This window comes from Aythya marila (genome assembly GCF_965140915.1).
Source record: "Aythya marila genome assembly, chromosome: 2".
Classification (NCBI taxonomy): domain Eukaryota; kingdom Metazoa; phylum Chordata; class Aves; order Anseriformes; family Anatidae; genus Aythya; species Aythya marila.
Window position 1 is genome coordinate 82,352,045 of NC_139043.1, and position 27,269 is coordinate 82,379,313.

General features: G+C 40.3%; 1 protein-coding gene across 4 annotated transcripts in view; it reads right to left on the reverse strand.

Moving 5' to 3' along the window:
• Positions 1-27,269, reverse strand: part of TRIO (trio Rho guanine nucleotide exchange factor) — a 243,097-nt gene that overhangs the window by 148,433 nt on the left and 67,395 nt on the right. For all 4 annotated transcript variants that reach the window (XM_082753785.1, XM_082753786.1, XM_082753787.1 and 1 more), the window contains 6 exons: positions 22,388-22,502; positions 19,056-19,248; positions 17,878-18,390; positions 15,091-15,213; positions 3,774-3,965; positions 268-399 (listed from right to left, as the gene is read on the reverse strand). In XM_082753785.1, the coding sequence (XP_082609911.1) occupies positions 268-399; positions 3,774-3,965; positions 15,091-15,213; positions 17,878-18,390; positions 19,056-19,248; positions 22,388-22,502 (1,268 nt within the window). The remainder of the gene's footprint in view (positions 1-267; positions 400-3,773; positions 3,966-15,090; positions 15,214-17,877; positions 18,391-19,055; positions 19,249-22,387; positions 22,503-27,269) is intronic.

The following is a 27,269-nucleotide window of genomic DNA, read 5'->3' on the forward strand; positions in this document are numbered from 1 at the left end:
TTAATACACTACATGGATTGTTTGTACCATGTTTGGTTTCATCTTGCCTTTAAATTTCTTTGAGAAGATTAGGAGGATGACTTAAAATTTAACTTTAACTTTGAATAATAGCAGCAAAATACAGTGAATCAAACTAGGGGGAGAAAGCCTGGCATTTGAGTTTCCAACTAACACATCATGCAACAGCCAATGCCAGTTTATGACCCAACCTTAATATTACACCATATTATCAAGTCAGCAACCTGAGGAAACAAAGAAGACGCTTGCCTCAGAGTAAGCCAAGGTAATATGCTCATATATCCCCTGATGATGATGGATAGCATCTTCTAAATCTTGCAGTTCTGAGGGAAGTTCCACCTCTCCACAGGCTTTACACCATGAATCCACATTGCTCATATACTGCAACAGAGAAGAGATAGCCTACTTAATTTGGGGTTCTATCAATAAGTAAATATACTTTAGAAACACACAAAAGGACAAATATCTGTGTGACAGTCACTGAGAAGACACCTGTTAAGTGAAAACTCTTCAATGCATTTATTTCTGAACTAATATAAGATTATATTAGAATAGAAACAAATTTTCAAGCCTGACGGTACTGCTGCTTCTAGGTATACATACGGAACTCTTTCAGCCCTTCACAGACAGGCAGGCTTAATTACATGTTGGCAGCCTTCAGCACCAATTAAACTGTTGGCACTGCTGATACTTCAAGTTTACTCTTGCTCCTCTTCTCAACTTTGCAGCTAAGAAAAAACTTCATCTCAATCTGCACCTACCATTTCAGATGCATGAAAGGTAACAAAGATCTTGTCTACAAAAATAGGTAAAAACATGCTACAGACCCTCTTACCTGTCAACTCCCTGTGCAGATACTCATGGTACATTAATTAAGCCATTCCCTCACTTTTTAAAAACCTTTAGAGGAAACAAAGTTATTTTGCATTTGTGCACACTCACATACACAGACTTAATGGTGAAAGCCAATTAATGGTTCACTGAAACACTTCCTAGTTGTCTTTTGTTGGAAAGAGTGTCAAGGAGGCAAAGCGTGTTAGAGCACAGTAAATTCACACCTTAGTCCCCACAGCACTAAGTTCTCCATCCAGAGCAGCACTAAATCCATTTGGCAAGCTACTACAGTAGCAAGCACGTAAGGGATTTACAACTTAAGCGGGGGTCTCTTAGGACTAACACTGTACTTTGAGCACACAGCTATGTCAGCATAGCCGCTCAAGTCAAACCTTGCAGGGGAAATTGAGGATACTGCGACAGAATCTCTTCTGCGGATAACTCAAGTTATCTCTGAAGCTTAAGCTGCCCTGACAGAACAGAAACTGTCATCACAGCTGTATGCACTTCAAAAGTTCTGTCAACTTATTTTTGACAGCTAGGGGGCATGGATTTTATACCCTTGTTACACTAGGAAAGGAAAGAGGAAAAAAGAATCTGTTTGTTTCTAGGATTTTTCATAGCTGTTACACTTAGCTTAGCCAAACACGTGTGACAGCTTGTAAACTAAATTTGTCTTCTCTTTGTGTGAAGTTCTCTAGTCTCAAAAGCTTTAAGAAGCCAAGGCATTTCTCTCATTACATATATCTTAATTCCTGGGTCACATGTCGTCTTTTGAGGAAAAGTAATCCGCAGACCACCTCTGGTATTCCACTAGTGTTTGACTACAGGAAGAAAGGGTGGTGAAGTGTTTATTTCTTAGATACTTGCTTAATTCTCATTTAATCAAGGGACAGTTTTAACAAATCTCTAACATTAAGCACTGAACATTAAAAGAAGCTCCACGTAGGACCATGGAGCTGCATCTTTTGTACCAGTCAGCATGAACTCACAGTTGGGTACAGTCTTCTCTGTGTCTGAGGCAATGACACTTACATGTAGCTTGTAAGGGAACACATGCATTCAAGAAGGGTGCGTTATTTCTTTCGCTACTTATTTATTAATAATTTCTATGTAGGTCAAGCATCACCAGTCTCTAAAGGGGTCATTCCTCTCACTCCAAACTCACTCTCCACTGTCAACAGCTAATGCATCAAGGCCAGGTATCTCACAAAGCAACTATGACAATCCATCAGAGTTAATCAAGTGAAAACTGCAAAAGGTACAATTAAGGAGAGGAAGTAAATGAATCCCTGAACATACTGCAGTATTTTCTCTCATTCTTCTCTTTCCCCTTCTTTAGATTTATGTAGTACTGAGGAAGGGAACACCAACTACTACCACAGTTGTCCACAAAATTCTTTGCACACAAAAAATGTACTCTCCTGACTTCTGATTAAACTCAATTTTTTACAAAACAGGACGACACTTCAGTCTGAGGATATATCTGTTCATGTTTTACCATCCTTCTCACACATGTAAGACCAACAATGCTTAAAAATTAACCTAAATAACCTCAGCAATTAGAAGAGCATCAATGCTGATCAACTATCATGATGTGTCTAACACATCCTTCAAGCTGGTTTGTGACTTTTACAGCAGAAAACAATTTCTTCCTCTTCTTTCTGTGCAGCTTCTCTTTAAAACCTGATAAAAATATTTATTATAGTGGCGTTAGTTTATATACTTTACCTTAAGCTCTCTAAGGTTAAACCAATGTCATCACTAACAATGAGAGGCACTGTGTATTTGCATCTTAGTATGTTCACATTTCTAATCTCTGGGCATTTATGAAGTAGAATTTCTGTATAGTAGAAAATGGAAAAAAAACACTTCTTAAAATAATAAGGTGTGCTGCTTCTCTCGATTTCTGCAGTCATCATCAACTCCCAACTGGTCCATTCAATTATTCTAAATTAAAGTTATATCAGACATGAGACCTTTTCTTAGATCCAATCTAGCATTGCAAATGGAAAGAAAAGTATCTATGGCAGCTGTACGGCATACCAGAGCTTCAGTCAGCCATAAGCATTCAAGAACCTCTGCCCTCCAAATTCACCAGAGACATACACAGTAGACAGTCTATAATATCAATGGGTGACTCAACAGCACACGCATAGCAACTCCTTCAGAACTGAATTCCCTTGAGGGGAAAAACATGCTTTCACCATCAAGACGATTAACTTGAGGATATTTATTCCTATTCCCCTATATATACCTCCTCTCTTGCAGTTACACATGGTTAATGACTTAATTAAAATAATTGGTATGGGCCTACAGCTAAATTTTTTGTTTAATTTAGGAGGAATCTCTTACGGGATACTAAGTAAACATCTCCCACCACAATTTTAGATTCAGAAGACTTAATTAACTTCTCAACTTTCAGGCCAGTTCAGCTTGGTTTTCTACAAGCAATTATTAGGAGCTAAATACTAACAATTCTAGAACTGATTTGTGAACACTTCTCTCTCATTGGGGTGGAGTGGTGAAGTAAATAGAACAAGCAAATGATTTCTGGAGATAGAAAAGGCATTATACTGATACTGATTATATTAAATGTTTTTCTTCCCTTCCTTCAACTCAAAAGCTTCATATAGTTAAGCTTTTATGTCTATTTAATTTTGACTCATGTATCTAATTTGGCTAAGATTTATCTCACTTTGTTGTTGGCGAGGCATTTTGAGGAGAATATAAGGGTAGCAGGCCGTCCTACAGAGAACAAGTTTCCATTGGAACATTAGCTGAAACTGTCAGAAATGAATGCTCTGGCTTTCTAACCGACCTTTTTAAACACTCTATTTACTTGTGATTTGGACAGAAGTACAACAGAATTCACCATTCCAGCACGAAAACTTTTGTTGGCTCCTTCCACATGCACTAACCTGTTCAGCTTTCTGATGGAAGATGGAGGACATATCCAGTAGTGTGCTACGTTCATCCAAGGCTGCAGCAAACGCTTTCCATTCTTGCTCCAGCTGACTAGCGATCTGTTTTATTTGCTGTGAAGCGTAATGACCAGACTCAACCAGGCGATTTGCCACTGACATGATGCGGTTTATGTTTACATACACATTCTGTGGAGAAGATGAAGGGAAAAATTAGTTTGCAGACCACTTAAATATGTAAGTATACTTCTATAAAATTATCCTTTAATACAGCAATGCTTAGTAGACTGGTTTTACTTGACGAATTTGTACATGCCTGATTTTGGAATCTAGGTGTATACTGTAGCAGCCGATTGATATCACTGGTAAGAGAGAAGGACAACTTGAAAAGACTAGGGAGTCTCAAGGATTAGCTTAAAGTTATGTTATGTGAAGACCCATTATTACTACAAAGAAGAAAAGCTGACCGTGGATGTTCAAGTCAACAAGACACTTAGACACATGCAATACAGGAAATTCAAAGTATCATCAGCATGCATTTGATCTCTCAATGGTACGTACATGGGGAACAACATTCTAAAAACACATCAATTCTGGAAGTACTTCGACTTCTAGAGTAACAAAACACAGAACTCTGAGTTCTAAAGAGTTCAACATTTTAAGATATGATGTTCCTACCACTGTACTGCCTCAGATCTTAACACTGAGAACTAGACAAATAAGGTCACTGACCAGTAAGATTCCCTAGCTTACAAGTACTGTTAAACAATGGCTCTTAGTCACTGTAATTTTCTTTCCTTCCAACTCACGTATGCATTTTGACCTGAAGTGTCTAAAAGCCGTTCTTGATTCTGTATGAACAAACAGTGTTTTTCAAAGGAAGCAAACGAGTGTTTCCGATTTCTTCAAAGTCAGAAACAAAAATAGCTTCACTACCAAACAGTTTCTAGGTAGGTCCTTCAGAGCCACACGTACACAGTGCTGGGTTGACGCTTCTTTTAACAGGGCTGACTCTCATATACCTGGAATAAAGTTCTTAGAATCACAGCATTGCTGAAGCTGGCCATCTCCTCTGGAGATCATCTAGTCCAAACACCTGCTCAAAGCAGGGTCAATCAGAGCAGGTTGCTCAGAGCCATGTTCAGTGGGCTTTTGAAAATCTCCACAGGTGGAGACAACACAATCTCTCTGGGCAACCTGCTCTAGTGTTTAATCATTCTCACAGGAAAAAAAAAAAAAAAAAAGTTTCAAACTTATGTTTAAAGGGAATTCATTGTATTTCAGCTTGTACTCATTACCTCTTGTTCTGTTATTTGCTACCGTGTGGAAAAGTCTGGTTCTGTGTTCTTTACTCCCTCCCACCAGGTATTTAAAAAACCTTCTGAGTGTCCTCTTATCCCTGGAAACCAATCCCAGCTCTCTCAGCTTTTCCTTGTCCAATAAATGCTTCAATCCCATAATCATCTCTGTGGCCCTTTGCTGTACTTGCTTCATCACGGGTTGGTCAGCATGCTGCCAAATATACTTTTGCTCCATGTAGTCAGGTAGCAGCCTTGAAAGGGTCCCATGGTTGTAGAAGCCAAACCCTGCTGCCAACACCAGCTGTGTAACCAACTGTTGACCTGCAGCTGTTGACCTGCTCCTTCTCAAGTCCTACTTTCTCACCACCAGGACAGAGGAGAGCAACATCTGGGCCCCCAAGCCCTCGACCGCTGACCCTAGAGCCACGTTCGATACTTTCCAGGTCGCCCTGGCAGTATCACTGGTGCTCACGTGGAAGAGCAGCAGGGGGTAATAGTCTGAGGGCTGCACAAGCTTTGGCAGTCTTTCTGCAACATCCCAAGTCCAAGTCCACAACAGGAAGCACACTTCCATAGACAGTCGGGTTTGCAGATGGGGTCCTCTGTCCCCTGCAGAAGGGAACTCCCTTTGCTCTCACTCACCACTTCCTTCGGTGCTCCTGTGTGGCTCAACCTCAGCCAGCACAGATGTTTCATTTGACACTGCTCCTGGCTCCTCGTCAGCCATGAGGTCAGGGAACCGATTCTACAGCTGCAAGTCTTGAGGCGGAGCAGGAACCCTCCTCCCTGTGCCAGAAGCCATCACCATCCAACCTGAAACATCACGGCAACTCCCTTTTCCCAAAAAGACAGGCACAGACTCCGCCTGAGCCTCCCTTCAGTGCAATTAGCAGCTTGGGCTCTTCAAGCTGCAGAGTCATGGAAAAGATCTGGTCAATCTCTTATCATCTCTGATGCTCTGCAAGTCTGCTGACCTCCTCCTGCAGCTCCTTCACTTGGCAGCACAGCTCCTTAATAACTGCACACCTCCTGTGGGCAAGGAAACCACCTCTGGCTGCCCCAGCCCTGGCAAGAGGCCACAGGCACTCCCTGCAGCCTCAGAGCTGCATCTTCCTTTTGGAGCTCCCACAGGATGGAGGCCCCTGTGGCACATCACCGCTGCTGAGGACATGGGTGCTGTGCTGAGCACAGTTGCTGGTCCTTTCCGTGAACTGCAGTGCGAATTGCAGCTGGCTGCCTCCATTAGCAACTCACTCTTGCCTATATTCTAAAAATTTACACGAGCTCAAACTGCCAAACATGGTCAGAAACAATAGTTGGGCAGGAAAAAATAATCATTCTCTTTATGTTCTTTAAGGCAATGTTTTCCCTCCTGTCTGTGCAGTGCTTTCTGAAATTCCAGTAGGCAAGAAAAGGCACGGAGCAGTGAGCTACTTGTCAGCAGCAGCACCGCAGCCTGCCCTGGTCAAGGGTTGGGTAACACAGCATCATGAGCCAAGGGAGACAGAACAATGCAGGCAAGAACCAACTGCGACAGCTCTCAGTAAAGGCCACAAATCAACAATGACAGAGGAACAAAACCCCAAATTTCTTGAAATCTGTGTTGTTAAATTACTGTGGATAGATTTGCTGGGCAGCTTGTGCTGAAATCTGCCTATCCTCCTACCAGTACAAGAGGTCAGGGGAGCACTGGACTGGGGACACCCAACGCCATATAGACGCTGTGCCCGAGGTGGAAGCACTACTTGCTGGCACTGAGCTGCTGCCCGGGGCCTGACAAAGGAGTGAGTGTCGCAGTTCCCCCAGGCTTTGCTCTGCTGACTTGTCTGAGAGGTAGTTGGCACAGGTCTCTGATAGTTGTATGTGTATATATGTACACATGCAAGGGTGGGCATAAAGTTTTCCTGACAGCTAGCACCTCAGTTGGTCCACTTAAATTGAACGCAGGAGTGTTATGTTGTCTTTCTTCCCTGCACAATGCTACCTTTTCATTGTTATCTCTCACGCCTCTGCTTTCCTCTTAAGCACACCTGAACAACCATAGGAGAACAGAACTGTTGTTTCCAACAAATTGTGGACGACTTGAGAGCACTTGCACCTACATGTATTAAAGTGTAATAGCATAAATGCTAGACTGCTAAATGAATCCAGAAAACAAGTACATGGGACAATGGCATGAAAAAACATGTGTCAAAAGAGAAGAGCATAAAGGCTGAATTAGACTGCTACTTTAAATACCTATGTATCATAATAAAAGAATTTTGGTAATTCTGGAACGTTGGTTAACAGGAGCACACTGATGAAGGACAGGGCACAAAAATAGGCCGCTAAGTACATCAAAACCAAGCTGTGGTTAAAATGCATCCAGCTTCCCGTGGCAATCTGGCTTCACAAATGTGGAATACCCCCTGCAGTAGTACGAATATGAATTAATATACTGACAGTTGAACACTTTCCAAACTATGCATACCACGTTCCTTTCCTCAAAAAAATCCTGTAGCAATCTCAACAACTTTTTCTGCTATCATATCCCGTACTAACTGACATACCTACATCTACTAAACATTTAAATTCCAGTATTTTAGAATGCAGTGATCCAGGAGATCAAGACTTAGTTAACGAGGAAAAAGAACTCCAGAGAGCAATTCACTACAATTGGAACGTCCAACTAATCCTTGAAGGTTTACAAATATTATTCCATTTTCTAAAGGGACAGGCAGGTTTATTGTCATTATTATATAACAAACATATATTTTGTGCACAGTTTCAGCAGCACCATTCCAAGCTATCTTCCACTCATTCCTTTGGTTCCAGGAACTGACTTCTTGTTACTCATTGCATGGATTCACATCCTCATTTCAGCTAAAGAAACAACAGCTATCAGGTAGTAACTGTTACAGACTTTCTTTTAGCCATCTCATTTATATTATGTGAATCTACACAACACAACTGCAGCTTCTAAATACTCACCAGCCATCTAAAAAGCAAAATGCTAAAGCAGTACTTCAATTCCTTCATTGTATTACACACGAACAATGTAGGAAAACTAAAAAGGGAACATCTCAAGTTACAGCATTACAGTGTGCACAGTAAGTACATTAATGTATGTAGTACAATTATTTTCTCTCACAATACCCTTTAGCCAAGAGCTGAAAAGACACCTTATAATATCTGGAAAGCTCCTCAGCAGAGAGTTATTCGCTACAAGGCGACATGATTAGTAGCCTAACACAAGCTGTAGTGCACTGTCATTCTTTGCTGCATGCCTGAAAAGCAAGTACATGGAAAAATATAGGTGACAGCCTGCCAGCTTGACTGAACTTCGGTTGTACTGCATACAAAACATAGCTGGCAGATGCCCTGAAGGCTTTATTTTATTTCCTGATTTTCCTAGACCCATTTATAAAATGTTTGTTTAGTGCTAAGATTCCTAACAGGAGTTTTCTGACACAAAGAATATTAAGCATCCAGTGTTAAAAAGAACCACCCCAGTGACATGGGCCATAAGCATCATAACTGGCACCTCTGTAATGTACTGCAGTGAGTTATAAACTAATCATCTGCAATGAAAATATCTTAGCACTGTTCTAGCAATGGAATTTCCAATTCATCTGCCACTTCACCACACAAGTGGCGAATAAGGCAAGGTATAGCATTAATGTATGAAGTAACACCCGCTTTAATGATTTAAATGTTTTGTAAGCCCCCTCTTATCTCTCTTGAAGCAACAGTAAAGGGAGCTGCAGAACAAGCACAAGTCACTTTGTCTCTTGCCTTGAACAAAAATAAAACCAGCAACACACAGACTACAATGGAGGAAATAGTTAACCCGTTCTTCAGCTATGTGGGTCCTCAAAATATTCTCAGGTAACCATTTAAATGTTGCTATCAGTATTGTAACAAGTTAAATATAATTTCATTCCGCTCTAACTTTTTTCAAATTTTTCATCTCACTTTCCTGTATTTTTCATGGTAGACCCAGGGAAACTAAGACTATAGTCCACCACCATCACCATTGTTTCTCCTTTGCTTTTCACTTATTTTCCCTTTCTCACAGTAAACACCCATGCCTTCATCCTGTCCTTACAGCTGCGTCATTCTTCATCGGGATGCTCCCCATCACATCAGTAAGTACAGTGATCTAAACCAGACCTAGCTCTCTAGGAGGACTGACTGAAACAAGGCAATTTTTCAGAAATCTTAAGTTCAGCACCTCCAATAATTTTTAAAAGTGAAACAAGGTTTGCTCCTTTGCAGTAGCGCTTTTAGCAACAGTATTTCTTCAGTTCATGATCCACTGACATGAACATACCTGAAGGTGAACATACCCTTTCTGTTAAGGATTTTAGATTGGTTGGAGAGCTGAGAGACTTCTTGTTAAACCTCTAAGTATTTTTACTGAAAGCCCTGCCTGAGTAAGCTATTAGTTGAAAAAAGAAAAAAAATAAAAGAAAAATTAAACTAGGGTTTAAATTTGTTTTAAAACAAATTTTAAAATTGGGTTTATGTGGCAAGGTTTTGGTAGTGAGGGGTTGCAGGGGTGACCTCTGTGAGCAGAGCCCAGCAGCTGCTCCATGTCAGATCAGAGCCAGCTCCAGCTGGCTACAGAGGGACCTGCTGCTCAACAGAGCTGAGCCAGTGAGCAATGTTGGGTGGGCCTCTGGAGAGCAGACTTAAGAAAGGGGAAAAAACTGCTGTGCCACAAAGGCTGGGAGAGTGAGAAGTGAGAAGCAGCCCTGCAGCCCCCCCAGGTGAGTGCAGCAGGAGGGCAGGAGGTGCTGCAGGCAGGCAGCAGCAGTTCCCCTGCGGGCTGTGCAGGGAGAGGCCCCTGGTGGAGCAGGCTGTCCCCCTGCAGCCCATGGGTCCCACACGGAGCAGATCTCCACGCTGCAGCCCCCCCGTGGGTGGAGGAGCCCCCGGTGGAACAGGTGGATGTGGCCTGGAGGAGGCTGCGGCCCATGGAGAGCCCCCGCAGGAGCAGGCCCCGGGCCGGAGCTGCAGCCCGTGGAGAGGAGCCCCCGCAGGAGGAGAGAGTGACTGTGAAGGAGTGGCAGAGAAAATGTTAGGGACTGACCGCAGCCCCCATTCATTGTTCCCTTGCACAATTCAGGGGGAGGACATAGAAGAGGGTGGATGGGGGGGAAGGTGGTTTTAGTTTCTCACTGCTCTAGCCTGCTAGTAATAGGTAAGACATTATATTGATCTGCCTGTGAGTCTGTTTGGCCGTGATGCTAACTGTTGAGCGATCTCCCTGTCCTTATCTCAACCCTTGAGCCCTTTCCATCGTATTTTCTCCCCCTTTCCCTTTGAGGAGAGGGAGGGAGAGAGCGGCTGTAGTGGAGCTCAGCTGCCCAGCGGGGTAAAACCACCACATAACAAAAATTGCACAATTCACAACCTACGGTTTTGGTCTTTTGTGCTGAAGAGGACTCAGGGGAGTTTAGAATTCACATGGTGATTAAGTCTATCTTAAATGACAACTTTGTGTGGTTACAAAATGTATTTTAAATAAAAGGAATCAAGAGTGAAAAATATCAGTAGTACAAAGCAGTAGAAAGAGTCACACGAACTGTCAGCTAAGTTGATTTTACCCCACCTGACCTTCTTAATGTTTTCATTTTTACCAGTCCCTGTGGCTGGACTCGAGCAAGCCAAGGCAAGTTTGTCATCCTTGAAACTTTTAACTCTGTAATCCCAGCAAGAGCCAAGTGTTATGTTCATACTTTTATTTCAAGCTCCCCATTCTCTCACCAGTGCTCATCTCTGGCACTTTCTTTTTGAGTGAAACTGATTACTTGATTGCCACCTTGATAAAGTGGTCTAGTGTATGCCAACAGCCTGTTCTGGGAACAGGATTAATTGATTTACCAATATGCTCATGACTGACACAGTAACAAGACTTTCTGGATTATGGCTACTAAACATTGGTTCCACTGATGGTCCTATCAGCACGCTGAGACAAGAAGTAGTCATAGTAGTCTACCTTTGACAGTAGACAGTCAACCTTCTCCAAGGAAAGCTTATTTTTGGTTGCATTGCTTTCCAATCATTTTGGCCCTCACCTATGCAGTGAGGGGCACAGTTAACCTTTAATGAAAGCAAGGCCCTTTGATCCAGCAACAAAAATAGAAGAAGATATACAAACAGATAACATCATCCTCCTCCTCACCCATATCTCATATGACTGCTTTAGCTTCCCTTGTGTCACAGAAAACTTGCAGAAAATAGCAAGAATAAGAGTGGACACAGTATCAGTCCCTCCTGTTCTTCCATGATGACTAATAGTACAATCACAGCATAAATTCTGCATTTTAAAACCTAGATGGATTTTTTTTTTTGTATTTACAACTCCTATAATGTCTTATTTGCAAGTTTCTACCCTAAAAGGTAGTAAAAATTTGTTTTGAGAAGTGAAGCATCGGTTTAGTCATCTGAAGAGGAACTTGAAGGTAGAACTGAGCATTGCTTAGCTCACATAAATCTCAGGACTTGTCAACAGCAATTTGTTGTTGCTGAAAGCAGGTCTTTTAAATGATAGCGAAAAAAATATAGAATCATTAAAGTTGAAAAAGACCTCCAAGATCATCAACCACTGCCCTACCACCAATGTCACCCACTAAACCATGTCCCTAAGCACCAGGTCCAACCTTTCCTTGAACACCCCTAGGGACCACCCACACCTGTGAGACCACCACCCTCCACCATCTCCCTGGGCAACCCTTTCCAATGCCAGACTACTCCTTCTAAGACGAAATTTCACTTAATTTCCAACCTGAACATATTCGTCTTTAGAGGAGAGAATCACTAAGATACTGTTTTTCCACACGGTTAGGGAAGATGGGAACTACTTGCCCTTTAAAGAAACGATCTTGCCCCTTATCAGTGCACAGCTTCTTGATTTCAGTAACGGGACATCACATGCCTACCTACAGCTGAACATGTGAACTGTATTTCAGACAGCATCCTTTCCAGCCATACCAATGTGTGTGTTGAGTAACGGTAACAAAACATATTTCCATTTTTGACATGCATCACTGCACCTATCCAGCTTTTCCCCAGGACAGTTTCATTGCCACAAGAACCAGCCTGCGTGTTAAGCTTAAGACTTTTGTGAATGAAATCCTCTGCACATGTGTCTACCACAAACTGAATATGCAAGATGCCTAGATGTATCACTTGAGAACGAAACTGCTAAAAGTGCAGCTAAATTTCCTCCCCCAATATATTCTTCACCTGTTTGTTTTCACATTTGGTTTAAACTTCCAGCTACTTTGTGCTGTAATACTGAAAACTGGGTTCTAAGAATGGCGGAAAGCCATTGAAAGGAAAAAAGAAAAATTCAGCAAACCTTCTTTACCCTTGATGTAGCCAACTCTTTTTGATAACAGGAACTAAGTAGTTTTCACAATGGTTTACAACCAGGTGGCTCATTTCAGACTGGAAGACCAGATTAAAGTTTTGGCATCTCACCCAAAGGCTGATACTTTCTCACTCGAGCTCGGCAGAAGCAGCTGCAGAAGCTGCCCTCCTGCACCTCTTGGAAAGCCAAGCTGCTACTTGGGAAGGAAGGCGAGATGGGAGAGCCAGCCATTGATGGAGGGTAGCACCTGCTGCGAAGGGAGCATATGCCCTGCAGCAATCACAATGTGTTAAGAAAAGCAGCTGCAACATCAATTATCAGGGTTAAGCTGTGAGCAAGTGCAAGAGGTATTTAGCTGCTTGGGCAGCATTTATCCTTTGAACGGCCCTTCCCTGCCTAAAGCGAGCCTACAGAAACTGCCTGGAAAGCAAGATCTATCAGGGGCCAATTAGGGCCACAATGAAAAGCCTTCAAAATCTCCAGCATATAATAATACTTAGTTGCCACTCCTCCTTCCTCCATGCCATCCAATTGGATAAATTTACATTGCTGTAGATGTGTTAGAAGTGAAATTCCATCTCTAGTGTTAGAGCACTCACTAAGAGATCGTAAATGAGCTCTGATTACTGAAGAGTTGTGCTGACTGCAGCAGCAAACAAAACAGTAGCTTGGTGAACACAGAACACATCTGAGGAGAGGTCAGGGAGAAACTGAACATGCTTCGCAGGAGTTAGGATGGAGTGGTATTTTCCCACTTAAAAACTGTCAAATTTCAATCAGCTCATGTCATTTTTTCAAGTCATATTCAGCATAATTTCCCCCCATACTATATGTGTTCAATTTTGGTTAGTTAACCAAATAAAACAGAAAACCTGAATGCTCTTGAAATCAAAACTAAGGGCTAATTGTTTTCTCATTCTATGGGAAAGAACCACTTCATGGGGACTATGCTTGCTCCAGATTTAAACTGCTCCTTACATGCTTCAAGAAATCATTGTGCAAGATGAGAAAAAGCCCTGTGTAATTGACACACTTGACTATTGCAAACAAAACAGAGATTAAAATCAAAAGATTAAGAACAGGGGGGATTATGCTACATCACCCGAGTGCTTCCTAGTGTTGCTAGCATCTAAACAGTATGGACTTTTTTTGCTTGTTTGTTTTTAAAGACAATGAAGGAGAAGAAAACAAGCCACCTAATTTGAAGAAGAAGTCACAGTAACTAACATCAGGAGAGGCTAACAGAACAAGAATAATTTAACCTGTACAGTATGAGCCCAAGAACAGCCTGGAAGGATATCCAATATCACCAAGTTTCAAAAGTCATCTCATGTCAATGACACCTACTGTCCTCCTCTGAGTGCCCTTCTGTTGCGTTTTATGTGCAGAGCAATGAACAGCAGTAATTAGTTACTCCATGAAGCAGCAAATTGCTATGCCCCAAGAGCGGACCTGTACCTTCCAAACCTAAAGGTCAAAGTTACTTCCATGCATGATGTTATACATGTATAACTTCAATACAATGTTCCACAATGTTCGCTTTATTCTTGGCAAAAAATAAACCACTGCTTTTATTTATTTGTTAAAAAAAAACTTTCACAAAGATAGCTGAGTTGCAGAAGAAAACTTACTTCTCTACTGCTGTCTCCTACTGCCTTAACTTGGTCAAAACTAGACACAAGAGCTGCCTCACTATCTCTTTAATGATTTTAGCAAGACAAATAACCACGGGTAGTTTACTTTGACATGCTTTCTTTCCACAGTTAGTAGTCCTGTCCTACAAAAACACCCTCTTGCAAGAGTTGATTGTTTCAACCATACTTTAATTCAATTCCCATCCTCGGACTGCCAAGGATGTTAATTTCTAACACGAGTTGTAGTGTTCTTCTTCCATTGAGCTGACAGACAGGGACTGGATTTAGGCCCAGGCTCCTGAAGTTACTTATACACCTCCAACCCTCCTAGTGAAAAAGAACCAAAATATGCTTGAGAATTTAGTCCCCATGTCTGAACAGGGCATTCATGAAACTGATAATACGCAGCTTTCACTCACTGCAGGTTAGAAACTGAATTCTTAATTGCACATGATGCCTTAACAAGATAATATTTGACAAGTAAAATATTTGCTTTAGCTCCATGCCACTGCACCAGAAAAGAGACGTGTGTGCTCTTAAAAATAAAAAAATTAAAAAAAAAAAAAAAAAAGGAAAATTATTACACTGGGCTCAGCTATTGATTAGCACTTCTCAAAACTTTTTGTACCTGAGATGTAATCTATTCTGAAGATCCTGTTTGTTTGTTTTTTGTTGTTTGTTTGTTTTTTTTATAGCATATTATATATGATTCCTGAAATTTTCTAAAAGATGAGAAACTGTACTCAAACACATATCCCAGGTTCTAAGAGTTTGGATGCATGTATTTTAGAAGTTCCAAGGTTGCACTGAATATTGCCAGTGGTCCAAATAATTCAGTTGCTCAATCACAGTACCTCCGTCCTTGGCTACCTTTTATTTTCTTCTTTTGTTATACAACTTCACTGCTCAAATACAAGTTGTACTAGTTGTAATAAAAGGAATGATTTGTGCTTGTGATTTATGAATTCTACCTTAACTAAGAGGAAATGTCAGTGTTGTGAAGCAAGGCCCATTCTTACCATACAGTTCATGGCAAAGTGATTGTGCTGTGTCTGAAGTTCCATAGCGTGGGGATGACTGGTTCCGATCTCCGTGTAGCTGTTTAGAAACAGACCTTTGTTGTGTGTGATCCAGTCAAACATCTGAAAGGAAATGTTAAAGAAAAAAAAAAATCACTGATGTGTTATGGAAGAAATCACATGCAAGTAACATTAGATATCTGTGACAAAGACGACAGAAAGAGCTGCCAGTTAAAATTAACACTGATTGTCTTTCCCCTGTAAGTTACTCTACATTTTAAAGAAATCAGTACTGACATCTGACTGTTCGGACCAGTATCCTCAGCTGTTGAACCTTTTCCTCAGATGTTTATCTCAAGCTACAGTGAAGTCAACATCATTACTACAAAGACATAGTAAACAAACAAACTTGGAGCACAGCCCTATGTTACAAAGCTTATACATTCCTTAGTGTTGGCATTTTGTGATGTCAGCAGTTTAGTAATTTAAAATGAGAATGTCAACTCATGGAAATAAAGTATTTCAGTAAGTTTGATATTTTTAGCTCACAACTTTATGGCAGATTTGAAAATAACTTTTCTACTGCTAAGCAAATTAAAAATAATAATACTTAAGCAGTATTACACATTACTTTCTTCCAGAAAAAAATATGAATAAACTTCAAAGATGTGTAAAAACACAACAAAACAAAAAAATAATATTCAAACAAAGTTTGGGAAAGGTTTTATCTACCAATGGCCATTGCTGAAGGTACAATAGGTATGTTAACAGTGGCACTGGAAAACAAAGTTTTCAAAGACCAAGCAGCACAACAAAAGACCGAGTTTTACAGTTCTACACACACAACGTGGTCTTGAACTCTTTGCTATATTTCAGCTCAAAAGACCCACCTACACTCTGGGTTAGCTTAAAAAGATACTTCTGAAAGAAATGGCTACAATGAGTAGTAAGCACTCATTTAAAGATCCTTTAAAGTATGCAGGCTAACAGAGCAATGTTACCAGGTCCAATATTCTACCCAGGTGCATGAAAAAACAAATTGTAAGTGGACAACAGTATGGTAAGAACCGCAAACAAACAAAAAGTTTTAAGGGTTTAGACAACTGAGACAGATGATCACACACTCCTAAAATTTTTGGTTTCTTGTCTAGAATACATTGAAGATGTAGATTAAGACAAGGGCCTTAACCAAAAAGGGGTTGGGATACCACATAAACCATCTTTCAAATCTTTTTCTAGTGTTTGATGGGGGAATCAAGTTCCAAGAACACTGGCTGCTGTCAGCCTCCTTTTGAGGTGCCTCGTACTTGCTGCTAGTTTGAAAGATGGATCTATTGAATCTATTACAGATTCTTGGAATCAGGAACATAGGAAACACAGGTATGAGCCTATACAATCACATGGCAGGACAGAGATCAGTTCCATGGGCTCACATATTTGACAAGGGGTTTCTTAAAGCCCACGTTACGTATGCAACTTTTAGATTAGTAAATGAAGAATGGACTTTTCAATACCACTTGAGCATCATCAAAATGTATTTTGTTAATGCTTTGATTAAGTGGCTGAACAGTTACTAAAATCATTTTGGGCCTGAAAGAGCAGTATTAGATCATTGGCTTATTATTTCCTAAATAACTTTATGACTCTAAATTCACGTGACTGGATTTTTTTCAATTCCTTACATGCCCCTACTATTTTCAGCTACACTCAGTAAACATTCGCTTTAAATGGCCCTGAAGTTTCTTTTTTAAACACAGCAGAAAACATTAAGAGTCCTACTCTGAAAGTTCCTGAGCAGAAATGACCAGGGGACAGGAAAGTACAGGGGAAGAAGACAGAGGAAGGAGAAGTATTTTATCTGCTTGCTCTGTTTTCCCAGACATCTGCTTGTGACCACTACTGGAGAGCAAGATACTAGTTTAACGTAGACCTTTGGTCTCACCCAGTTCAGATGCTCTTATGTTAAATACTTTAAGAAATCTGACAAAGACCATACTTACCACTGGACTGGATAGTCCAGTTACTTCTTCTCCCAGAGAAAAAACTCCCCATCCTTCCTTAAAGCTATTTGTTCCATGGTAGCAAGTTAGCGATTGCAAAACCATTCTATATGAAAATAGATCTTATTTGAGCTCAGCTAACAGTGCACTGCCTGCTATGGTGGTTCTTCAGATTTCATGTCAATCAAGAGCTTTATCCTTCAAAGGGACTGGTTAACCCGAAACACTCTGAAATCAGTCAGTCCCCCGTTAATGACATATGATTGTCAAAAAAGATACATCAGTTTTTAGCCTGGGACCTTAAATCTCGCATCAATGAAGCAGTTTGCCACGTCAACCTCTTCAGACTTTGTCAGCTACCTGCCACTCAAATCCCAAGGGTCACTCAAAAGGAGACTGATGCAATCCTTAATCAGCTGTATTTATAAAGCATACATCATCCATCTTCATTTGATGCTTGAAAAAGCTTCTGTCTGGAGCAAAGCTTTAAAGCTTTTAAAGAAAAAGCTTTAAAGTTGCTACCACTTAAATTTTTCTTCCATGAAAGTTACCTGTGTTCTTTACAGCTTGGAATTACTACTCCATCCACTCTATTCCAGAAGACTAAGATTCAGTATCAATAAAAAAATCCCTTACTTCTCATTAAAAGCGTAGTGACTAACTTAGAGTTTTGTCTTTAGAAGACAGAAATTATTCTTCGTAATTATCCTTGGTACTCTTTCCAAGTCAGTCAGTCATTGTTCTTTAATTGCAGTGCCCCTTTATCCTCCCCTCCCCAATCCCTTACCTTTTCAGCATCCTGCTCGAACAGCCTGAGCTGAAAACATTGGTCCAATTTCAATTTCCGCACATGCCACATCTGATGCAGATGCTGCCGCGTCGAGTGCAGCCTGTCCAGCATGGTGGATACTTTGGGTAAAAGGTTCTGTAAGTCTGCATTCCCTGACCCAGAGTTCTTTTTGGGGAAGCTATCGCTGCTCTGTATTCGCTGGAGCAGCTTTTGTCCTTCCACATCAAGGTCCTCAATAGGAGCCTTAATGACTTTCTTTTTTAATTGCGAATGCTCCTCTATCATATTGCGAGCACCTTCCAGGTCCTGAGGCATTTCCTTTTTCGACAATATATCTTGCAGTTCCTCCAGTCTGGACAGCATATGGGTTGCATTGCTAATGTAGTCCTCAAAGGCAACTCTGATTTCTATCCACTCCTCATGGTTGTACTCCAAACAGCCATCGAATTCTGGGGTTAGCTGAGAAGGATCAACTACTTTGGTAAGGCCTTCCAGAGACACCATATTTGTCTAAAACAAGAAAAACAAACAAATACTGTTAGTGGAATGAATTTGACATTTTCTTGCAAGTTTTTGTTTCTCTCTGTTTAAAAAGTTTAAATCTGTTTAAAAAGTTGATCATGACTTTTGAAGTCCACCTGACTTAACTTTGCTTATACATTTCTTTTCCAATGCCAATTCTGATGAGCCTCCTGTCTTGCAGGTATTTTCACTCAGTCAGAGAAATCTTGTTTCTTACCCTACTACACTGAAGGAAAAAAAAACAGCAACCACTTTTCTGGTTACTGTTTTGATTAGATTTTGACTTGGATATTGTGAGCAGAAGCAGGATAGAAGCAAGGTTTATTTGGCTGCTTTCATCTGCATGGAATGGTGGTGACAGAATGATTACCACAGAACAGACCAAGACAAAATAAAGATGAAACCTAACACTTTACCATGAGGGGTAAAACCCTAAGTCCATCTTTTTCATGCTCAGAAAAGGTATGTATGACAATGTGCACAATTACCTAGTTTCAGCTTATGAAATAAATGACATTTCTTCTAGAACAACTGGCCCCATCTACCCCTCTCTTATCCGGAACATAATTTGAGACCGCTCAAGATGCTGATCAGTACTGAGCACACTTAAACCATGAAATAAACATAAATTCATATACGATAGGGGAAATTACCTCAAACTCAAACTTAGAGCTGCCAAAGTTAGTCCTCTGTTTCTGCCAGAAGTTGTCTGGCTTGATTATCAGTGCAACATGAATACAGCATGGGAAGGATTCCTGTAAAATCTTCAGCAGAGGCTTTATGGAGTCCCATTTTGACCCACGCATATCTACAATGACGGTGAATCCCCTTTTACATACTTCCTCACTGCAGAAGAAAGGAGAAAACGTTACCAAGCAAGCATTACAAATTTGAACGCAGCACTTCTACTGCAACACACTGCCTAATGAACGTGCTCTCTCCAGCTAACAATCCCATCCCTAGGGCATCACTGTTGACTATCTGATGCACAAAGCAGTTCTCATGACAGCAGTGCAAAACCTCTCAGGAAGTTTGCTGTCACCCCACTGCCAAACTCCTGGTGGGTGATAGCTTTAAACTTGTTGCCGATTAGATAATCTGCCTTCACCTCCTCTTTCATTTTCCTTTTTTATATTCACATGAATATAAACCAGAATTCAGTCCTCTCTCCTTCACCCAACACACACACTCACCGTTTACAGAAACACCAAAATGTAATTAATTTACAAATGACTCCATAGCACACACTTTACTGATGACAGTGTTCATGTTTTTCTAATGATCGAAGGGTTCCTCTAGAAGACAGAAGTTGGTATGCTGTTCTTCCCTACTGCTTCTGAAACATTTTTGAACTCAGATTTTGTTTTGTATTTTCTAAGAGTTAAAAAATGTTAGTTTGCAGAGGGAAAACCTTTACTAACAACTACTTCTGTAATGGGGTCAATTTGTGGATAGCTAAAGGATAAGAAAGCATTTCATGGCTGTGAAGAAAACCATACTAACCTGTTTCTACAAAATTTGATCTCAATTTTGCTGTCCAAAAGTTAGCAGACCTCATACAAAAATTTCCTGGCAACTTTTCTGAAAATGTCAGATTTCATTTCTTTTCTTCATTACTTATTGTACACTAACTACTTGCTGCTGATCAAAAGCAGCAATCACCACCAGCACCGGGAATTTTGATTTTGTTCCAAGAGAGCCTACTACAAGAACCTTGTTAACGTGGAAAGGGAAAATATTTTAAAGCTGCGTCATAGCCAATGGACTATTAAGAGGGACCAAATGTCCGCTGTTTAAGTACATTAGTCACTTACAGGGATGTGACTAACGTAAACGGAATTCTGGAGTTCATGTGTTAAGGTTTTTAGCGTGTCCAGGAAGTAAGGATGCTTCACTGGCAGTATTATGAGAAAGATGAGTTATGACTGACTCTGGAGGGCAGAAGAGCTTCTGAAAGGAGTTGTAATATGGCTTTCCTTAGGAGAGTAGCTTTTTGAAGTTAGTTTGAAAAAAGAAAAAGTTTAAAAAAGGAGTTTATCAAGATAAATGCTGGCTCTCCCACCTGCCCAAAGGTACACACACAATTAAAAGGACAAAACCTAATATTGTTTTGAAGCTAAGACACACCCATTATTGAAAGGCTGCATGTTACATGAGAGCTGCTCAGCCCATCCCTATCCAAGCACACAAACTGGCTACTGCATAAGGAAGACTGCTTGCCACTAATTCACGAGGTGTACATCTACTAGGATGCACAAAGCAGCTGCTCACCACGTGATGCAGATGTGTCCTCCACTCATGTGGCCCCATCAGATGACAAAAGACAAATCCCTCTTAGCTAAGGATCAAAACAATAAAAACTGTTCTGGGAGGCTTTGGTCAGCCAAGGTCCTCTGTTTGGTAAACCTGAACTGCACTAATAGCTGGTCAAGTAAGTGTTGATGACTTAAACTTGGTAAAATTTTGCACCAGTTGAGAAGACCCAGGACTTCTAGGTTAAGGAGTTACATGACCAGCCCCCTAAAACATGATGTGTGTGAAAATCAGTCTAGCTTTTAATAAAGCTCCCTTTATACTCAAATCTTTGCCATGTTTGCAGAGATATAAAATCCTGTACAAAGTTTCTATTTTAAATCTATTGATTAACATACTCCTTTTGCCAGAATACAACTGTATTTGCCAGATTATCTCCACAAAACTCTCTAGGGCCTATTTTGATGCTATTAATGTCTCTAGTAACTTAAAAATCTAGAGGACCAGAATACATCTCAAACGTTCAAATGTGAAATCAAATGCTTTCAAAGGTAAAAATTTCAAGACTTCTTTTCCTCTCCCTTCCTCTGTCTCTCCAAATCTCCCAGTTTAATCAAAAATAAAGAAAAAACACTAAGTACTCCTAAGCTTAAAAGTGAAGTAAATACCAGAGAAATTGAATTACCAACAATTAATCCTAAGGAAAGCCATAAACACTCTCAACTAGAATTTGTGAAGGTTTAGCTTTTTTTTTGTTTGTTTTGTTTTGGGCAGTTGTTTTTCTTTGCTTAATGAGAACACTTATGTCAATCTGAAACTGCTATCTGATTACATCAGATGCAAGGAAGAGTGCACACAAATTAACACCTTACAGAAATATGGAAAAAAATACATTCTGGCATGTTGTCCTGGAGATTTTGACAACTGGTCCTGCAAGTTGCATGCAAACATTTTCAAGCACAGTTGGAGTTGCTCTAGTCTGTACCAAATGTTGGCGGAATCTGAGATAAACCTACAATCAGTGTCTTAAGCTCATTTTTCTCCTTAGTTTTACTACTCAAGAACAAAGTTCTATCTGAACAATTTTTTTTTACTATTTCTTTTAATATATACATTTTTAAATATATATTCATATATACATGCACACATACAAGCACTAGATTTGGTGATTAGTTTAAATAACACATTGTAATACATAGTTTAATTTTTTACAGTAATATCAGTAGTTTCACAGATCTCTCCACAGGTTTATCTGAGACCTGTACAAGCAAATTTTACATACATTTCTCCTGGTTATTCCTAAATTATAGCGTCCTGATTCAACACGTCCGACGCAAATAACAGTTTGGAGTGTTGTGCCAACCCCAGTCCACGCAAGATATATTGTGAATGATGACCACCATGTTTCTAATTATTGATGTACTGAATGCCTTTGAGTTGTATTCACAAATTTTCCCCAGTGACAGCTATGTAGCACGGCAGTACTATTTCCAAGACAAACTACTTCCAGCTAAAGCACGCCAGACATTCTGCCAACAGCCGTCCTTCTACAGGGCAGAGTAACTACTTGGGCCTTTTCAAAAACTGTCTGAAAACAGTAACTGACAGAACTTGGTACGAATTTGCTCATTTTCTTTAACCACTCAGTCTCTTAGCTTTTACGTGTACTGAAATATATTCCCTTTGTTTTGTTGCACAGCATCAGAGCGTATCAAGGCTCATCATCACTTACCTAGGAATACAAGCTAGGTAAGAAATTAGTCTCCTAAGGTCTTCCTGCCGTATTCTATCATGATTACTACGAGCTGGAAACGTTAGGATGGGGCCTCCACGCTTATCTCTGCCACCTGAAAAACAAAACGTCAAAAACAAATCAACACAGCTTAACACCATTCTTGTTTGCAAAAGCAGTCTTCATAATGCTTTTGGAAAGCCTAACTCCTACACTTGAATGAATAACCACTTCAAGATTTCAAGTTAAATGCTAACACTGTCATTCAGAGACCAGCTTAAAATCGCATTTTGGGATTATCAGTGAGTACATTGTCACAATTCCTACAATGAGGAAATACCTGTCAAAGAAAAAAAAAAAAAAAAGTGAAACGAAGACTAATGATAGCATTACAATTACATATTACCATCACATTCAAGTCTGATGGGCAGTCTGACATCTCTAGCACTGGTGCTTTGTTACATATTTAATTTTTGAATCAGCAGTTATACAGATGAAATTTAATTGCAGAGTTATGTTACTCTGTTGGCTAGCATTTAGACAATATTCAGTGTTAACTTCATTACTAGCACCACGTTTAGGCATAGAGTATACCAGAAGAGCATGAGTACTGTTACATCGTTTTACCCTGTTGCGATGTGCAGATTCTGAATGGTCAGTTTATAGCTTTTAATTGTTAGCAATGCAAATGAAGGTAATTCTGAATCCACTCAATTCAAAGGGTTTAAAAAAACTGAGGTGGCTCCACTTAAATGTATACTTAAAATAAAATTTTATATTCAACGCATTGCTAGTGGAAACAAAATGTTATGTTTAGTAAATATCAGATTCAAGTCAGTAGCCTGTCTTTATCAATGCTTGTACAATAGCAGTCATTCCTACAAGCTGAATTTCACATACATGTTCTCAACCACAGATGCACGGACTATTTTCTCCTCTCCCGTGGAAATGCAGAGAAACACCATTCAGTACTCCTGAGTGATTTCTCGTTGTAAATCAGCTCTCCATTGTAAATCCATGCTATTAAACAGAGTTTTTATTAAGCAGAGTTTTAAAAAATCCTTTAAAAAGACAGACCAAAAGTGAATGAATAAATTCAGTCACTCAAGAATCCATCAGTATCCTCTCCAGAGCACTCCGTGTGTAGTTGCTAGAGACCCTAAGCCTAGATGCCAAGGTCTTCAGAAAGCACCTCCACTGGACACATTCCCCACAAGGCACCAATTGAAACTCAGAGCAGGGAAGAGCAGCTCTGGATTTCTGTCAAGCTGCAATGCCAGAAACTTAGACATAAAAGGGAATTCATCTTATGTTTTATGACCCTCTTAAATGGGGTGAGAGAGTAAAACCAACTCTTCTTCTAAAGTCTAGCCTTGACCAGCCCAGCCCATTTGCCAAGAAGAGCACATTGAGGATTTTGTGTAGCAAGAGACAGAACGAAGACGGGACAAAAGCCACAGAGAAAGGAGGTCTAAATGATCAGACCAGGAGTCTAACAGCCCAAGCCTCTGCTCAGCTCCACAATGACCAGTGGGCTTCAAAGCTAACAAACTTAGCTCAAAGTCTGCTGCAGCCCTTACTGTTCTCTCTCCTCAGCTACAGATCTAAAAGATTTAGGTTACAGCTAGAAAATATCACTAATTCCAACACCACAGAAAAAGTGGGGTTGATTGCTCAAAGTCAAAATTCTTCCTTCAAAAGCAACAGCTAGCAGTGAAAAGCATGCACTGAATCTTCTTAACACTCTCCAAGCTTTTTACACAAATGCCTTGTTATACAAAGTCATCTCAGATCGTTCCCCAGGCCTTTCCCACAGATCAAGTATTATATCATGTTATTTTCCAGCATGGCAGAAGAAAGAAACGCATACTTTTAATGTCTTTCTGGATGCCTCTGCAACTGACTCCCAGCTCCACACATACACCACAGAGGAAATAAGTTTTTAAAGTACAGTGCGTAAATTTCTGATAAATCATATCCCAAAATTTTGGTACATTGCGGACAAAATTTGTCATGTTCATTTCAGGTCTAGATGAGTAACGGATAAATTAATAATAGCCTTGATTTTTAGCAAGACAAGTTTCACTATCCAGTCTTGAACCAGATGCTAAGATCCTAAGTATTAAACAAAGAAATCCCTAAGGCTTTAGGATACAACCGATATCTTTTTCATCTACTAAACACAAAGGTTTTTTCATCCTTATGCCTGGAGAGCCAAAACATAGGCCTTTTCCAATAAATAACTCTGGTTTCCTTTCTGCCTGATGCTGCTGTGTCATACACAGTTAAAAGTAACAATGTATGAGGCATCAGGTGGGAATTTCCTGTCTCACAATAGCTTTTCTTCAACTCAACCCCCTTATTTGTCCTGGCTTAACAAAAACCATATTAAGCTACTGCTTTCATCAGTCAGACTTCCATTTTTACCCTTTTCTTTTATACAAAACCCTCATGCTACTGAGATAGAATATCTCTGTTTATACCCAGATGTGTCATATGAGTAGCCAATCAACTCACATGAGTCAGCCAACATGAATCACTTCTGTCTAGTGCACATCGCAAAGAGAAGTCTTGTCGACGGTCTCCAAAAGACCTCAGAACCAAACAGGCTGAGCAGTGCAGTTTTTGTTCAGGAAATACCTTTTTACCCTGTCTCAAAATACTTAGGTAAAGCTAGGCAGTAAGCTTGTATGGAGAGGGAGGTGCAGGTCTCTTCTCCCTGGTCACCAATGACAGGATGCATGGGAATGGCACCAAGCTGCTCCAGGGGAGGTTCAGACTGGACACGAGGAAAATGTCTTCACTGTGAGGGTGCTCAAACACTGGCACAGGTTTCCTAGAGAGAAAATGCTTCCTTTTAAGAAAATGCTCCCCTTGCTTAAGTATGTGTGGAGATACAAGAGTGCCCGTACTCAACAGGCTTCAGCTTGAACAACAGACTGTATCCCAGAATCCATCTTTACTTCATGGTAACAAGCCAAGAAGGCTTTTCTGTTTCAGACAACGAGATGCCCAATACACCAGCAGATTATTGCCCAGTTCGGTGTAAGTCAGTTCAAGGAAGTCTTTTCTTTCCCTCTCACTCCACTTTTTTGGAGAACCACTCCGTTAGCAATATTATAAAAACAACAAAGGATTCAGAGGGAAGATGCACAATGCATTTGCATCCTACTCTCACCATGGCAGCAAAATAATCGAGTTCTTTTGCTACTTTGTCCAGTAGAAGATAAAGCTGTCCAGCCAGTGAGCGATGTCAGGACAGTTATTTCCAATGCAGCATTACTCCAGTACCAGTATGTACACAACCGAGGCTAGTCTGGGGAGCTTTTTGGCTTTGCAGTTATCACCCTACATACGGCAAGATGCACGCCACAACACCTGACAGAAGTATTTGTTCTGCACCTCACTGCCTCCTGTCTTAGCACAAAATACCTGCAGATCTGTTTCAGATTTGAATTCTCATTCAGAGACTACATCTCTCCTTCTCACACCGTCACCTCAGTCATTAACTTCACCCTGCTTTAGCAGTTTGAGCATCGCAGATATATGCTAACATACTTTAAGATGCAAACAGAGCCCACAGATTTTAACAAGTCCAGATGAGTAACCACATCACAGTCCTCATTTGTACATTGTTTATTGGGAAGCATTTCGTTTAAAGTTCTTTGAAAACAGACAAACAAAAACCCACTTAACCTGGCCTGTGCCGCAAATAACTGAGACAAGGTGGCAGAATTCTCTTCTGTCTAAATATATCGTCAGACGTGCTAGACTAAGAAAACACACTTATTTTTTTTTATTATTTATTTACAAAAACACATCATTAACAGATCAATAAAAGGGGCTAAACTGGATTGCAACAATGGAGAAGAAACCAAGAGTGAATCACATCAGACCCACTGTGGTTTGTGGTAGAGAAAAAGCAATGACAAACAGTCTTTTCAAAAGTGATGAAGTGCTCAGACTGTGCAAAGAGAAAGAAAGAAATAATGCTGAGTAGGCATGTAAAACGTATCCACTTGAAAACAAATGGGAGGAATAAATGGAAAGACAGAAACAAAGCAATACAGAATTACAGCCTAACTCAGCCTGAAGAGGCACCTGTTGGAGGCAGAAAGGGGAGGTCTCCAATACAGTTTAACTGCATTATGGTGCAGTTGGAGTAAAAATGATAACTCTGGGGAAGGTATCTGAAATCAAGCGCTTTAACTCCTAATGCACTAGGATTTCAGATTCTGTCAAAACATTACTTCAAGAATGACTCAGGAAATACCTATGGTCGAAACAGTCTGGTGCTCAAAACAGGAGCAACATAGGCAGAAATGCTGCAGTAGGTTCCAAAAATCCTGGTGGAGCTGGGAGTCTCCAGCTTTCCAGCAATGACTTCAGATTCAGACCTCTTATTTCAAATAAGCTGCTCTCAGAAAGTACTCAATAAAGTCATCATTGTATAAAAATCAGTGTCCTTAGTATTCTAAGAACACAAAGGTGAATATACTGCCATACAGACCATTCTTATTCATTTAACTTTGAGAAGGCTGGCCTCATTTGAGAAAGGCAGACAGACAAAAGATGGGACATGAACCAAGAATCAAAAGCGCTCTTTTTTTTTCTTCAGACAGTGCTATTTATGTGACTTTCCTGCTCTATAAAAGAGACACATTTCTTTGCACTATTGATTGTCATACTTTATTTCTCCTTAAGAACGCACTTGAGAATCTACTCTGAACATGTTGCAACAGCTCTACCAGAGCTCCAACACAAAATTGGAGAAAAAAACTACAGAAAACATAGTGATGTTTGTGGATCTTAGCTTTAATGGGAGTATTACAGGTTTTAGCAAAGACAGCTTAGTTTTCTTTAGGCAGTTTTAGTACAGATA